Here is a 14,833-nt window from a genome sequence, read left to right on the forward strand (position 1 = left end):
AATGATTCTCATCATTAAACCATTTTCAACTTAAAACCCAATCAAATTGATTGAAAAGATTACGAAAACAAAACCAATAATTAACTTTGATTGTGATATTTATATTGACAATATTGATTCTGTTCATTACTTGATTAACTTAAAATCAGCCTTTTCATCAAGATTAACCCTTCAGCAATTTGGTCATTTATAATTATAATTGAAAAGCAAAACTTATTTACATTAATTATGATATAAATATATTTGTAAATTGATCATTTTACTGTTCAATCCATAATGGAAATGATAATAATAGTTGAAAGACACAAAACTCAATAATGATTAACAAATTGTTGTGACTATTCATAGGTTTAATGGTTAAACTGATTGTTACTTTATCATTAACGCCAAGCAACATTCAAGAAACCTTAAAGGCTTTTCAATTGAAATGTCAACGATCGATGACCTGAAATGATGCGGAATTGAATTGGATCCGTTGATGATCACAATTAAAGTTAGATAATAAGAGAAAGTGAATTGATGGTAATAACTTTAATTATTAATCAACATCAGAAAAGGAATTGAAATATTTTAAGAAACTTTCATTTCTCTATTTAAAAATTGTGAATCAATTTGTTTCAATTGTTGGTTAAACTTGCAAATTGGTTGATTAAATAATCTTTACCATTCAAATCAATATTTTAATTCAATCTTTTATTGTAATAATTGAATGATTATCTTGGAAAAAGTTCATCAAACTCAAGTTTTAATCGTGAGAAATAGTAAAATTAACTGTTAAATTGGTGTTACATGTTTTTGTTTAACATTAAAATTACAAGATTTGATGGTTATGATTATAATCACGAATTAAAATTTAATTAAATGAATTATTTATCAACTGATAATGTAACAAATTTGTATGAAAAATCAGTGGATTTTCCGATTCACTGAGTGTATTCGCTTTAATCACGAAACAATCAAAGGCCAACTTGTCATCAAATTAGATAATTATAATTGTTCAATCAATTTCAATGTTAATACATTTATATTTAGCTAATTGTTGAGAAAGGTTAACCTAAAATGGTTTCGTTTTTCATTTCAGTTATGAATATTTTTGTTCATTTTTTTAAACTTTTTTGTTTTCTTCTCGTTTCCATTCATTTACAATTAACTTTATCAACAATTTAAATGACATTATTTTGATTTTACTTTTCAAAGTCAGTAAATTGATTCAACTTTTTCATCATTTTTCATTGTAAATCTGTTTTCATGGCGACATTAATCATTGAAGGTGGAAACCCTTTATTTTTAAGGTGAAAAGATGTGTTCACTTGAATATGAAGAGTAATTAGTCTTTGGGTGTTTCGATTGTTGAAAGATAATTACATTTTCCAATTACTTTTGACAATTTGATTTGTATTTTAACACCTAACTCATTCATTTTGGCACATTTATAATTTGTTGATTGTTTATCAATTTACAATGATTACAATGATAAATTGGGCAAAATATTTTCCCTTCAATTTCATCTTCAACTTGAAAAGTAATTCAGTTTTCATTATCATTTAGTTGCAATTGAGTTTCGGGTTTTAACTTGTTATGGTTTAGTTGAAATTTAACTGAGATTTTTGGCTTTTCGTTGTCCTTTCAGAATGATAACTTGATTAATGATTTATGAATTTTCTCAATGAGAATCACATGAACCAGAAAAGGGTGAACATTTTGCAGAAAAAGTACATCAAAATAAGCATCTTTATGACAACATTTAATTGATTTTCTTCAAAATCAACTTATTGGCTCTGCTTTGGACTTGATTTAATTGGGCTAATCACACGTTTTGCAGTGTAAAATTAAATTAAAATAGGAAGCATAAAAAAAGATGAAAATCAAAACGAAAAGCCCTTTTTTTAAAGTTAATTAGGCTAGGCCTTGATTAAGTACAAAATTGTATCTTTTGCTTGTCACTAATTATCAGTCAAACCCAAATTCACATTGATTGTCTTGTTAATCATGTGTTGGGCTTATTAATTAACTTCATCAGGTTCAACTTGTTTTGCATTTTCTTGCATAAGAATTGAATTTGGTTAAATTTTGTCATAAAAAGGTTACCATGAAAATGGTTCATTTCAATATAATTTATGATCAAATGATTTCTAACCATTAAATTGTCTTCTCTTACAATTAAGTAAATTATGTTAAAAGTATCTATTCTCACAAGAATTTAATTTTAATCAAATCCTTAAATTGTTGACTTTAAATCTTGAAAAACAAACTCATCAATATTTTTAAAATGAGCGCTCAATCAACATCAAATACAAAACATTAGCCACAGAAAGATATTGATGAGTTTGCGGTAAAATCACATCTTATTATTCAATTTTGTTAATATCTTTCTGAGCAATTAAAAGGCTTAAAGTAACAATTTACGTTAATCTGATATAAACGTTATTATACGTTAAAATATAATTTGATTTATTTAGATGTGGTTTTGTTTACTGAAATGAGGAATCTTTGGAAGCGATTGTGGCTTAACTCTCACACATTTGATTGTTACATTTTTACCAACATGATGGTGAAATTAATTTGATTTGTTGAAATTATTATGCCTACACAGTCAATTGTAATTCAGTAATTAGCGATAAATCAATTTTCAATGTAAGTAAAACAACCAATAAATAATGGTGCAGTAAAAGTCTCACCCAGTAAAAAAGTGTTTTTATATTCGTGTATAAAGGTACTTTTTTGCCGATTGAAAGTTATATCTTACAAAATTAGTGCATCGTTTGATGGTTAACATAAAATAATTAACTTCTGTAACTATTTATAAAGTGTACAATCAATATATAAAATTGATATTTATTAATAAAAAACGATATAAGGTGATATCAACGGGAAAATGAGCAAAAAAAAGTCGGGAAGCAGATGAAGAAAAATGGACAAAAACAAGGTGTTGAGGAAAGTTGCTCCTGTTGTTTTTATTTATCGTTGATTGTTATAATTTACATGAAATTATTTATTCACTAACCACTATTAAAAGGCACTTTAATCAAATAACATCAGTTGTCCTTAATATTTAAACCATTAACAACAATTAATTTAGCTAAAGGTTGATCAGAAGATAAGTTACATTTTTGTTTACCTTTGAACACTTGTAAGCAGTGTAAGGTTTGAAGCGCCTATTTTAAAGTGTACATCTTTACAAATATACAAAAAAAAGGTTGATCTGAATTTAATGTAAAAATCAATACAATGATCAAGCTGATTATGTTGTTGATTATAATCTTGATCCTGGTTTAGAATAATTATTCAAATGAATCCATTACTGGTAAACTCCACACCTGAATTAAGATGAGGATCATCTTTATAATGACCAGTGAGGATCGCAATTAGTCGATTAGCATAACTTGCAAATCAATTGGGATCATATATTGGTTAAGGTGTGTTTAAATGTGAATGGATTGATTGATAAAAAAAAGGTTTTGAACTTGAAAAGGAACCTCTCGCAAGAAAAAACATTGATAATGAAAACTGGATTGACTTTTTAGCTGTTTATTTAGCTAACGTTCATTATCATCAGATTAACATTAAATCACGGATCTATTTCAAGTGTTACATCTTGAATTAAGATGATTTTTATTCAATATTCAACAATATTAATGGCCATCATCAACAGAATTGTTTTAGAATGGCATTCCTTTGGATTTTCAATATTTCAATACAATAACATGTAAGGATATGCAAGAGGTTGCATCAAGAATTGATTATGTTTGATCAATGAAAATCAAACAAAGTGACAATTAACAGGCAATTAACCTTGATTAGAATGACTTCAGTTGAATCTATGAGAAGAAGAAGATTGAAAAAACAAAGAATCGAGAACAAATGATAAATAAATCAACTAATTATAACCACTTTGAATCAACCTTTATCTTTATCAAAAATCTTGGTTAAATTAAACCTCCATTAAACACTGATTCATTAGATGATCATCGTGTAATCAGGTGGGTTAAATTGTGACAATTATTATTTTAATTTTCACGTTGTTGATGTTTTCACCTTTAAGGCTGAATTTTGCTTCATTTTCAAATTTCATATTTGCTTTTGTTTTTCATCATTTTTGCTTGTTTCAATTGCTTAATATTATTAAATCAAGATCAAAATGAAAAACAAGAAAAGATGTTGATTTTGTTTTGTTGTTCATTCTGATAATGATGATAATTATGATTATGATACAAAGTGAAACTGGAAAAATCAAGAGCAATTTACTAAACACAAACAAAAAATGCAATACAATTCAAATGTAAACCCTTTAAGCACCCAAACAATTTGTTGTTATCTTTTTTTATGGCTCTTTTCTGGTTCCATATCAATCCAAATGTTCACCCAATTTAATGATGAATCAACCCATTTTAACTTTGCCATTCTAGTTTGTTCATCTAGATCAATCTAAATTGCTCTTTGAAAAGAAAACTTATCTTCTTAATTTCATTTTAATTCAGTCATTTTTCACTTTGCTAACCTGGTTAATTAAAACCCAACCCAGAGATGCATTTGATTCATATTTTTAAATTGTAAATTTAACTTTCCAATTTGTCATTCCAGTCTAATTGAAAGAAACCACTTTAATTTAATTTCAACCATTTAAACGATCACAATCCTCTAATTAAATTTTCAATTCACAATTCAATTTAAGGAAGATTAACACCTGAAAACAAAGAAATTTGCATTTCAATCATTCCCTAGAAATCAAGAAAAACTGTTAAAAATTGATCTTTTAAGGTTGAATTTTTTTCCTAAATTCATTACAAAAGTGATTTTTTCTGAACCATTCATATCTGGCTGAACAATTCTTAAACTCTCATAATTCTGAGTATTTTTATCGACTCATGTAAGTTTATGGATTTCGATTTCTATTTTTCCACTTCAGATGCTGAGAGTGAACTTGAATCAACTTGTACTTTCACCAGTAATAACATTGTTTTGTTCCGATTTCAAACAATCAGGGGAACGGAAATGATGAAGTAAGCCATAATCGCATCCCTTCGATGGGCCAAACTAAAATGAGTGTCAAGAAAACTGACATCTGAATACAAAAAAAGCAAACATTTCCAATGCATCTTCAATGAGGACGGAGTCTTTGGCAATATTTTTTACTGTATACTCGAGTCTCTAGTCAATACTTGCCTGTTATTGTTTCGGGCTAAGCAACGAGTCCATTTATCGAAGAGCCCTGTTGAATGACTTGGGTTATTTTTTATCCATGTCAGGTTTTAATTGCATTTTATTGTTCCAGGAGTGGTTATCATTTAAATTTATACAGACTGGTTAAACTGATTTTATAATTTTATTTAACTGTTAAACAATTTGTTCATCAGTAAATCTAACGCTTTCTCAGTGCTTTTATGTGCTGTAAAGTGGTGAATTGCAGTCAATAAAAGCAAAGCGGATTTTGATTTAATTTCTGGTTCATTTTTGAATCATTGTCATCAAATAAGAATGAATCAAAATTTCAAGAAAATTCTGAGATTTTTTAATAAATTTTAGATTCCCTGGCTCAACTCAGATCTTGGCGTGTCTTTGACAATTATTGAGTGACTTAAAGATGCGTGATAATCTGTCGACTGGTTAATAATTTGTGTAGTTAACCAATTTAACAGTCAATCCTCTAATTTGCTTTAAATTTAATCAATTAGTAGGGGAAAATTATAAATTGGTTAAGTTTGGTTAAAATGTAAGTTTGTCAAAATTGATTGATAGGCATTTTATTTGATTTAATTTTCACTCTTTTTTACGTGTAAAACTTCCCAATAAAATTCAAGTCAATCAATTTATGATTGATCTTAAAGTAAATATTTCAGATCAGGTTTTATTCAAAGGCTTCAGTCTTGCCATTCAAGGAACTAAACTTTTGTTACAAAAGTATCAATGAGACTATTACTGTCATCTGGTGATTAAATTTATAAATAAAAAATTAACATACTGAAAGATTCTTGTTTATTTGTTTTCAATCGTGTTTTGATAAATAATATGTAATGCTGAGTAATATTTCTCATGGATTTATATTATGCAGAGTACGCAGCAAGTTTTATTCTTAAAAATGGACACATGATCTGTCTTTTGGAAAACTTTATTAATACAAAACTTTGAATTTTAATTTTTTTTGTGTTGTTGATACAAAAAATTCACCAAGTAACAATTGAGTAGAAAAATTTTGTGACAATTCAATCAAAGCAAATGAAAGGTTCTACTGAGAACAGTTTAAATTGAAGACTAATCGAAGTATTAGTCATTTTTAACCAACTCTAGTTGCTTCGATATTTCCAATGGGCTAGTAGCAGCAGAGAAATACATAAAATTTTGGAAAAATTGGTAACAGTCAGTCAAACAGCCAAAATGAAGTTTAAACTACATTATGGATAGCAGGATTTTTCCAGAAAGATTGGGGCCTGATGAGGTCAGAATTTTAACAAGTTTGCACAAAAAATATAATTCTCATTGCTTGAAGATTTATAGGATGGATGCTGGGATAATCTGTTAAAATAAGTTTAATTGCCATTTGGAACCAAAGAATGAGATGAGAAGACATTAAAATGGAAATGTGAGTGAGATATTAACTTTTCTGCAAACGCCCACCACTAAAAGTCTCGTAAATGTTAGCCGAGAAACAGACGAGCACATCAGTGCAGAGAAGATGTCGAACTAGGGAGAGTCCTTCATCAGATGATTTATTTCTTTCCTTAAGTGCACTGTTCAGGGGTGGCAGTAATTTTGCAAAGGGGACACTTTGTGTATGGGGATTTTTAAATGAGTTTTCAGTTCCTGAAGTTCCTGGCTCAGTTTCAATCTGGAGGAAACACACAACTAATAGGTCCATCATGACTTTATATCCTAAATCAATTGTTTCGATAAATACTTTCTTGAAATCATCACTTTCGAGCAAATCTTCAGTCTCAATGAGCATTTTTTCAATCACAGCTCTATCCTTAGCGGACAAGTTATTGGAAGATGATGCTTGACCATTAGGTGTCTCTGAAGGATCATTTAATTTGGAAACCAAGTATTGACTTGCTTTGAAGTCAGGGGAGTGCAAAAAGAAATTCATATTTGCCTTTATCTGAAATTAAAAAGAGAAAAATTGATTAAATTAGTGCAATGAAAAACGGAATAAGCAAGAATTTATAAGTTAGTGAATTCAACTGAGCTTGGTAACCTAAAATGATTCTTGACAATACTTGTAGACAAAAAATACTGCAAGTTGATTAGATAATAATGACTATTCTAATCACAAAATCTATAAATGACCAACATAACAGATCATTTCCTTTCATGGAGTGACCACAACTTGTAGTGCAAGTCGTTTTATGCCTCAATAAGATTCTCTAAATAGTTTCATGAACAAGTCAAGATAAATGAGGACCAAACAAGTTGAATTTGTGAAAAATCGAGGCTGATGTTTTGTCATCTTTTCAAATTTAAAATTTTCTTCCTCTTTTATATGTAATATTAAAATACGGTCAGCCAACCAACCTTGTCAAAAATTTCAGTAAGATTTTGGAGAACAATCTTTTCTTTTAAGCTTATTGAACCGACAGCTTGGATAACAGCTTCTTGAATAGGTTGAATTAATTTGAGGATTCCTTGATTGAAAAAGGTTTCCAGTAGAGATAAATAATACATTTGAATATCTTTGTTGATTAAACCAGGTGTTGTACCATTTTTACAGCAGTCAACATATAGGTAACCAGCAATGAGACTCAACTGTATCCTTGAAAAACAGACAAACAAAGTGAGTGCATAGATCTCTGATGTTATACGAGTAATTATTCGAATCTTTAATTCTTCCCAGAGTAACAATTTTTCCTCTTGAGATGCACTAGACTTTAATTTGTCCAAAATAGTTTCCGAATTAAGAAGATTATCCAACACAGAGAGTACTCGAGGTGTCAAGTTGTAAACAGTAGTATTGCATGTTTGAATGGTATTCTCAAAATGTGTCTCTTTTTTCCTCACTTCAGAGACAAAATCTTTGACCGAGGAATTTTCCCAATTACGTTCAACAGCAGATAGGTATTTATTGAGTACAACATATCCACCAACAACACCAGAAACCACCAATAACTTGCCTTTATGCCGCTTAATCCATTGCCAACCAGAAGAGATGAAACTCATGATGAGGGCTTGTGACGCTGTACTTTTCTGCCTCTCCTATGTCTTGAATTAAACTATGATTATTCAAAGGACCAGTAATCCCTGTGATATCCAAATAATTATAAATTAAATTTGTGATCACAAAATTGAATAATATGTATACACAAAGCTAAATTGACAGTAAATATTTGATGATGTAGAATAGTGATGGAGATGATGATGATGATGATGACACCATAAACAAGAAACGTTTTCAAATGTATGTTGTCACTCAAGTGGATGGCAAGAGAAGCTGAATGGCAACTACCAAAGTTGGCTTTTTTCACCAAATCAGATTACAAAATACAAAACTTCAATTGTTATTACAAAATGATTAACTCAAATTAAAGGATGTTGTCTATTATAATGATCTACTTTCAAGAATTTGTTATAGTGATTTTAACCTTAAATCTTGATGCAGATAGAAAGTCATAATGATGGGAAACTAAAGGATGAGGATAGATTCAAGCTACAGTAGTATTTTTGGTATTAATAAAAGTTTATATTGAAAACTAGATTAGAGGATTAGATTATCTAGAATGTATCTTTAACATGAACAATATTTCTATCTATACTTATTCAGATCTGTTCAGAACAGTTTATTATTCTCATATTTTCGAGTTATCACTTGTTTTTAGTTGATTGAATATTGCACTGTAACTTGCTTTAACATTACCATCAGTTGTATACCGAATAATTATGATAGACTCTGTGATCACGTCACTGGAACTGATTTGAATTTAATTTAGATATTTATAGACAGAAATGGACATGAATTCACGGCAAGGGAATTTTGGATTCTTCAGGTTTCCTTGGTTCACAATTTTAACACATATTTCTAACCTCGCTACGTCAATTACACTGAAACAAGTCCTTGGGAAACCTTGTACAGAATCTAATTGCTTCAAAAGTGGGATTATTTCATTGAATTACAATCTGTGATTGATTGTTTCTTTCGTTCAAGTTTAATTGACAAATTGGTTATTTTTAGATACAGATTCACAATCCGACAGTTTTTGTACATTAATTTTATTCGATAATTCAATTTTGATAATATTATGCAGATTCTGTAGCCATAATTGAATGTTACTCAATTAATTGACCAATTGCACAATCAGTAAATAAAATAAATACATGAATGTTAATAAAAAGATAACTTTTAAATGACATAAATTTGAAAAATCCGCCTTTGCAAAAGGTTTTGTAATAAACGGCAAAAACTCCAAAGAGTCTGTTACTAACAGAAACTGCATGTTTGTGTGAGTGTTTTGATCTCATTGTTTATTTTTTCACAAGTGTTTATTGTTCAATATAACTTTTCATGTAATTTTTTGAATCGCTAATTTGATGGATTTAAGAGAAAAGATATTTGAATCAATCAAGCGGAGTCATGAGCTCTTTGCCAATGATTTTGGCGCATTACCAGAAAATCCAGACTATGAGAGTTGCTTGTCGATTCGCGGTAGAGATCAATATGGACACATTTACGACAGAGTTAATTCTATGGGTGATAAAAAAACGAATTCGTTTGGAAATTCAAAAACTCCCCTCTTAGGACCCTCTTTACCGGCTCCATCACGTAAGTTAAAAACCATTCAATGGGGTGATAATTCTAAAAACCTTTTTTCATTTGTCTTTTTTCCACAGAAGCATTAGTACTTTCGAAGCAACAAGACTCCTCGATATCACCTAGAACACAAAATCAGAGACCATCATTAGGAGCAATCATCCCTCATAAAGCTCCTGTTATGCCAAAACCTCAATGGCATCCTCCTTGGAAATTGAAGAAAGTAATCAGTGGTCATACTGGTTGGGTACGATGTCTAGCTGTTGACACCAGTAACGAATGGTTTGCAAGCGGTTCAAATGATAGGACGATTAAAATTTGGGACTTAGCAAGTGGTAAATTGTCATTGACCGTTACCGGCCATATCTCACCAGTTCGAGGCTTAGCTGTAAGCTCCAATCATCCTTATCTTTTCTCTTGCGGTGAAGATAAGCAAGTGAAATGCTGGGATCTAGAGCAAAATAAAGTAATTAGACATTACCATGGGCATTTGAGTGCTGTTTATTCAATTGCTGTATTGCCAGAATTAGATATCCTTATAACTGGTGGAAGAGATAAAGTTGCACGTCTCTGGGACATGAGAACTAAAGTTCAGATTCACAGCCTGAGTGGCCACAACGACAGTATTGCGTCCGTGCAATGCCAACCATCTGATCCACAAGTAATCACTGGATCTCATGACAGTACCATTAGAATGTGGGATATTATTGCTGGAAAAACTATCAAAACGTTGACTCACCATAAGAAAAGTGTGCGAGCCTTGCAATTTCATCCTGTCTACAACATGTTTGCCTCTGGTGCACCCGATAATATCAAACAATGGATGTGTCCTGATGGAGATTTTGTTCAAAATTTGAGTAATCATAAGATGGTTAATTGCTTAGCTGTTAATGAAGATAACGTTCTTGTCTCAGGAGCTGATGATGGCTCATTGTACTTTTGGGACTGGAAATCAGGATATAATTTCCAAAGTTTTAACTCATTACCACAATCAGGTTTCGTGGGTGCTAACTCTGTTTATGCTGCTTTGTTTGATAGAAGTGGTTCTCGATTAATAACCGGCGAATGTGATGCGACTATCAAAATTCATCAAGTGGATGAAGAGGCCACCCCTGAAAGTTTTCCAATCAACTGGAAGCCTGGAATTTTCAGACGAACCATGTAATATATTTATTTTTGCACAAAAGTTAAGAAATACACCATTTAATAATTTTTTCATTTATTCTTCAAATCTCCAAATTATTTACCATATTCTTTTCGCTGAAATTTTTTCTGAAACGTTCGAATTATTAATTATTAGAAAGAAAATATTGTGTCAAACTGTTTTTTCATAAAAAAAGTTAAGAATCAAACTCACTCATTCGGTAAATTAAAAAGATTAAAGGTCCAGTAAAAAGCTTGATTTGTACGATTAGACGCTATAGATAGATACTATTAGAATTGAACCACCAATTCACGATTTAAAATAATAATGGCAGACGTGATTCAATAATAGTCGGTAAAATTTGTCGCGCATTTTGCAAGATCATCTTTTATTACAAGAAGTGGATTACAGAGCTGGAAAAAAGCTTAGAAATAGTGATTTTTGCTTAATAACTTAGTTTTTTATTTGTAAAATTGATCAAAATCAGGATGCGTATTTTTAGCGCAAGAGCACCAAAAATTTACCCAAAAAACTGGAAGTTCAAGCACCAATCTCGTAGATTGATTGGAATACCTTAAAAAAATAGAGAAAAAAGTTTTGAAATTCACACTTTTTTACAAAAACTAATTGAGATAATTACTTGAATCTTTATAAAATTTAGAAATTTCAAAGAGGATTTAACATGGAGTTTAATAGAGAAGCTCATTTACAAATCCTTTCAAAAATTCCAAGAAGCATTTGAGGTCAAAAAGTTTAGCTTATTTTCAGTTCTTTGGATCATCCAAAAATTGTGATTAGAAGCGATTACGATGAGTTTATTTATTGGCCCAAATGAATGCTAGCCTTCAATTGAAAACGCATTGTATTATTCATCATAAAACGATAACCAATGACAATTATCGTAATCGCTGATAAATTATTGGAGCAATTTTCATTTACTAAAATTTGGATCATCCAATAGAAATAAATTTAATCAATAAATTTAATTTTAAATAATGAACAAAAACAAAGTGAACTACATTAGTTTTGTATCATTCTAATATTTCATACGATTGCAAAGGGAAAATGTTGCAGAATTGACATAAAGAATCTCTTTTTTGCATGTAGCAAAAGAAATATTACATAGATTGGTGAATAAAGGATAATGATATTGTTCTTGTAAAAATAAGGATGATAATTATAACATGGATAATGAAAAAATAAGCCTGATAAAACATTCGCACTTATTTGTCTTCACTCTCATCAGCTTTCAGCGTTTGGACTTGGGTTTTCTGACAGGCTCTTTGTTTTCATCATCAGAGCTTCTATCATTCTCAGATTCATCTGAATCTGAATCATCGTCCTCGTCTTCATCTACTTCGTCTTCATCTGCTTCGTCTTCGTCTACTTCGTCTTCATCTACTTCGTCATCATCATCATCTTCCTCGGAATTTTCATTGTCGGAATCATTGTCATCCTGTTTGATAGTCTCCATTTCTTCGTCATCGCTAGATTGCTGTTGTTCTAGTTTGGCTTTCTTAGAATTAGCATTGTCATTATTTCGACTTCGTTTAAGATTCGAACTAGTCTCATTTTTTTTCAAATGCCTTTCATAAAGCGTCTTTTCTTTTGAATTGAGGCTCTGAAAAAATATAAAAATATTATTAAATTAAAAATTATGAATAAAAGATTTGAATTCGTATAGTATAAATCAAGACCTTACCTTAACAAAAGTTTGAAGTTGATTTTCATAAAGACTTGAAAACTCTTTAACTTTATTCTCGTAACGTTGTTTTTCTGATTCAGTTAAAACAGATCGCCATAAACGAGAAACTTCAGCCATGCGTTTTTTGGGTTCAAAATTGCTTAACTGGGCCAATTTTTCGGTCAAAAATATTGAATATGCGTTTTTAGGAGGAGGTTTAGGCATCTTTTTTAACAGTGCTGTCACAATTTCAACTTCAGCTGGCTCTAAACCTTCATAACGGTCAGTGAGTTTAGTTTTCTTTACGCCAGTTGGTTTCTTTGTTAAAGACATGCCTTCCACCATACGGAAATACTTTTCCTTTTTATCCAACGGCATTTTTGACCATTCTTCAATAATTTTACCTGTTAACTCTGATTGACTTTTGTTCTGATTTTTTGCTTGTAAGGCGACAAGCCTTTCTGCTTGGAAATAACATTGTGCTGCAGCACTGATATTAGCGTCTTTAGCCAACTCTTCTACAGGTAAATCTTTGATATCTTTTTCTTTACTCTTAGAAGGTGACTTTTTTGCTTTGTCACCTGGCAGTTTATATTTCTCTTCGGCCATAAATTGTTCCTTTTCGTCTTCCGGTAGAGAGGCAAGGTATGTTTCCATCTTATCGGAATACTCTCTTTGCTTCTTACAGGCTTCTTGATTATAACGATTTTTTTCGTCCTGGGACAATTCTTTCCATTTATGAGCAATAAGGGTCATTTTCTCTTTAGCCGGACAATCTTTTATTCCTTTCAATTCAACTTTGGAAAATAGAGCGTAACCTGAGGACGGAGGTCTTTCCGGTTTTCCATCATATCGCTGCTTTAAATCTTTCTCCATTTTGTTCAGAACTTTTATAACCGGTGGTTCATAGTCAGGGTTAGCCTTTTTAAATTCACTAAGTTCTTCGATGTAGCGTTTTTCATCGGCTAATGATTTCTTAATCCACTTGAGGCGTTTCTTGTCAGATAAGTCGTGCCATGCCTTTCTCATTTGTTCCAAATTATCTTTTTTGGAAAATTCCCCGTCTTCAACTTCTTTGGAATCAATCTTTTCCGCAGTCTTTTTTCGGCAGAAAATTTGGAATGGAGTTTTTGGTCTAACAGGTCCAGGATAAGCTTGTGTGGGCTCTTTCTTATTATGAGGGTTGATCTCAATTTCAGGATGGAGTTTTTTAAACTCTTCCATTTTTCGCTTATACTCCTCATATTCTCTATCAAAAGCTGTTTTGTACTTTGCTTTTTTCTTTTCAGAGAGATCACGATACTGAGCGGCTAAAGCTTTAGCCATATCAACAACAGATGTTGAATTAGGATTCTTCTTAGCAAATCGTTCTCTTTTCTCTGTAAAGTATCTCAAGAAAGGAGTTAAAGGTTTTTTGGGTAAATCTGGATGACGTGTTTTCTTGTTGAGCGATGCATTGTTATAGGGATTTTTAGCCCAATCCCGTGCATCACCTAGAACTTCAGATAAAGTGCGATATCTTCTGATTCTAGTCAACACCAAATCCCATTGGGATTTACACTCATCAGCAGAGTAATCTTTGAATTTTATATCATCCCAGCTCAATTTTTTAGCAGTTGTCGAATATTTAGCAGTATCATTTTTAGGTAAACACTTATGAATATTCTCAATCAAAAGTTGAATGTCTTCAGAAGGCCATATTAACTTAGCGACAACCTCTTCAGCTGCTTCTTCAACAGGAACTGATGAAGCAACATGATCCTCAGCAGCAAGAAGTATCTGAGCAATAGGTGCAACAATAGAGTCACTATCATCTGCAACATAAACAAGAAATGATTGAAATGAAACACTTGTAATCTATTGTTAACCTCTCTTTCACCAATAACGAGCATCAACCACGTAAACATGCTCACACAGGTAGAGAGATGCTTGATTACTAGTTACCAAGGCAAGCTTTGATACATATTTGATATTGATGAGAGAGATACAAAAAAGGAAGAAAAAAGTTAACTTACCAAGTGAAGGAATATTAACCGATTTTGATGACGACTTACTCATCCCATAAGTATTAACTTTCATTAAATTAATAGAAATCAAAAATTAAAATTAAGAACGACACAAAATAATAAAGAGGGAAAATAGAACACAAGAGAGGAAAAGGTACGGGTTGAAATCCAAAAATGTGAGCTGCAAAGTGCCCCACCAACGGTTAAGAACCAGTCATCAAACCAGCAACCAGTCACACTCAGCAAATTTTACAGGATCCGAGTAT

At 31.1% G+C, this 14,833-nt stretch overlaps 3 protein-coding genes and 1 long non-coding RNA gene across 4 annotated transcripts; 2 read left to right on the forward strand and 2 right to left on the reverse strand.

The window, feature by feature from the left end:
* Positions 1 to 2,356: 2,356 nt before the first annotated feature.
* LOC149093673 (uncharacterized) lies at positions 2,357 to 3,033 on the forward strand. The gene is made up of 2 exons (XR_016198542.1): positions 2,357 to 2,634; positions 2,714 to 3,033. It is a non-coding gene; the product is annotated as an uncharacterized LOC149093673 (long non-coding RNA).
* A 3,055-nt stretch (positions 3,034 to 6,088) lies between these two features.
* On the reverse strand, positions 6,089 to 8,371 carry Pex3 (peroxisomal biogenesis factor 3). Its single transcript, XM_015936741.3, has 2 exons — positions 7,507 to 8,371; positions 6,089 to 7,093 (listed from the first exon to the last, which is right to left on the reverse strand). Exons 1-2 carry the CDS (start codon positions 8,146 to 8,148, stop codon positions 6,590 to 6,592), a joined length of 1,146 nt encoding a protein of 381 aa, XP_015792227.1. The 5' UTR covers positions 8,149 to 8,371; the 3' UTR covers positions 6,089 to 6,589.
* A 1,041-nt stretch (positions 8,372 to 9,412) lies between these two features.
* On the forward strand, positions 9,413 to 10,955 carry Tango4 (transport and golgi organization 4). Its single transcript, XM_015936746.3, has 2 exons — positions 9,413 to 9,745; positions 9,814 to 10,955. Exons 1-2 carry the CDS (start codon positions 9,514 to 9,516, stop codon positions 10,896 to 10,898), a joined length of 1,317 nt encoding a protein of 438 aa, XP_015792232.1. The 5' UTR covers positions 9,413 to 9,513; the 3' UTR covers positions 10,899 to 10,955.
* Positions 10,956 to 11,841: 886 nt separating this feature from the next.
* On the reverse strand, positions 11,842 to 14,798 carry LOC107368698 (nucleolar transcription factor 1-A). Its single transcript, XM_015936566.3, has 3 exons — positions 14,577 to 14,798; positions 12,580 to 14,375; positions 11,842 to 12,498 (listed from the first exon to the last, which is right to left on the reverse strand). Exons 1-3 carry the CDS (start codon positions 14,638 to 14,640, stop codon positions 12,127 to 12,129), a joined length of 2,232 nt encoding a protein of 743 aa, XP_015792052.2. The 5' UTR covers positions 14,641 to 14,798; the 3' UTR covers positions 11,842 to 12,126.
* Between the last annotated feature and the right edge of the window lie 35 nt (positions 14,799 to 14,833).

The sequence above is a fragment of the Tetranychus urticae genome, chromosome 2 (genome assembly GCF_039701765.1).
Source record: "Tetranychus urticae isolate SD_2017Ah chromosome 2, NJAU_TeUrti_SD_1.0, whole genome shotgun sequence".
Classification (NCBI taxonomy): domain Eukaryota; kingdom Metazoa; phylum Arthropoda; class Arachnida; order Trombidiformes; family Tetranychidae; genus Tetranychus; species Tetranychus urticae.

Coding starts and splice junctions, on each gene's coding strand:
- Pex3 (XM_015936741.3), bottom strand. CDS start 8,148: ATGAGTTTCATCTCTTCTGGTTGGCAATGGATTAAGCGGCATAAAGGC. Junction 7,094..7,506: donor TTACTGAAATTTTTGACAAG/GTTGGTTGGCTG, acceptor TTTTAATTTCAG/ATAAAGGCAAATATGAATTT.
- Tango4 (XM_015936746.3), top strand. CDS start 9,514: ATGGATTTAAGAGAAAAGATATTTGAATCAATCAAGCGGAGTCATGAG. Junction 9,746..9,813: donor CTCTTTACCGGCTCCATCAC/GTAAGTTAAAAA, acceptor TTTTTTCCACAG/AAGCATTAGTACTTTCGAAG.
- LOC107368698 (XM_015936566.3), bottom strand. CDS start 14,640: ATGAAAGTTAATACTTATGGGATGAGTAAGTCGTCATCAAAATCGGTT. Junction 14,376..14,576: donor GGTTAATATTCCTTCACTTG/GTAAGTTAACTT, acceptor TTTATGTTGCAG/ATGATAGTGACTCTATTGTT. Junction 12,499..12,579: donor AACTTCAAACTTTTGTTAAG/GTAAGGTCTTGA, acceptor ATATTTTTTCAG/AGCCTCAATTCAAAAGAAAA.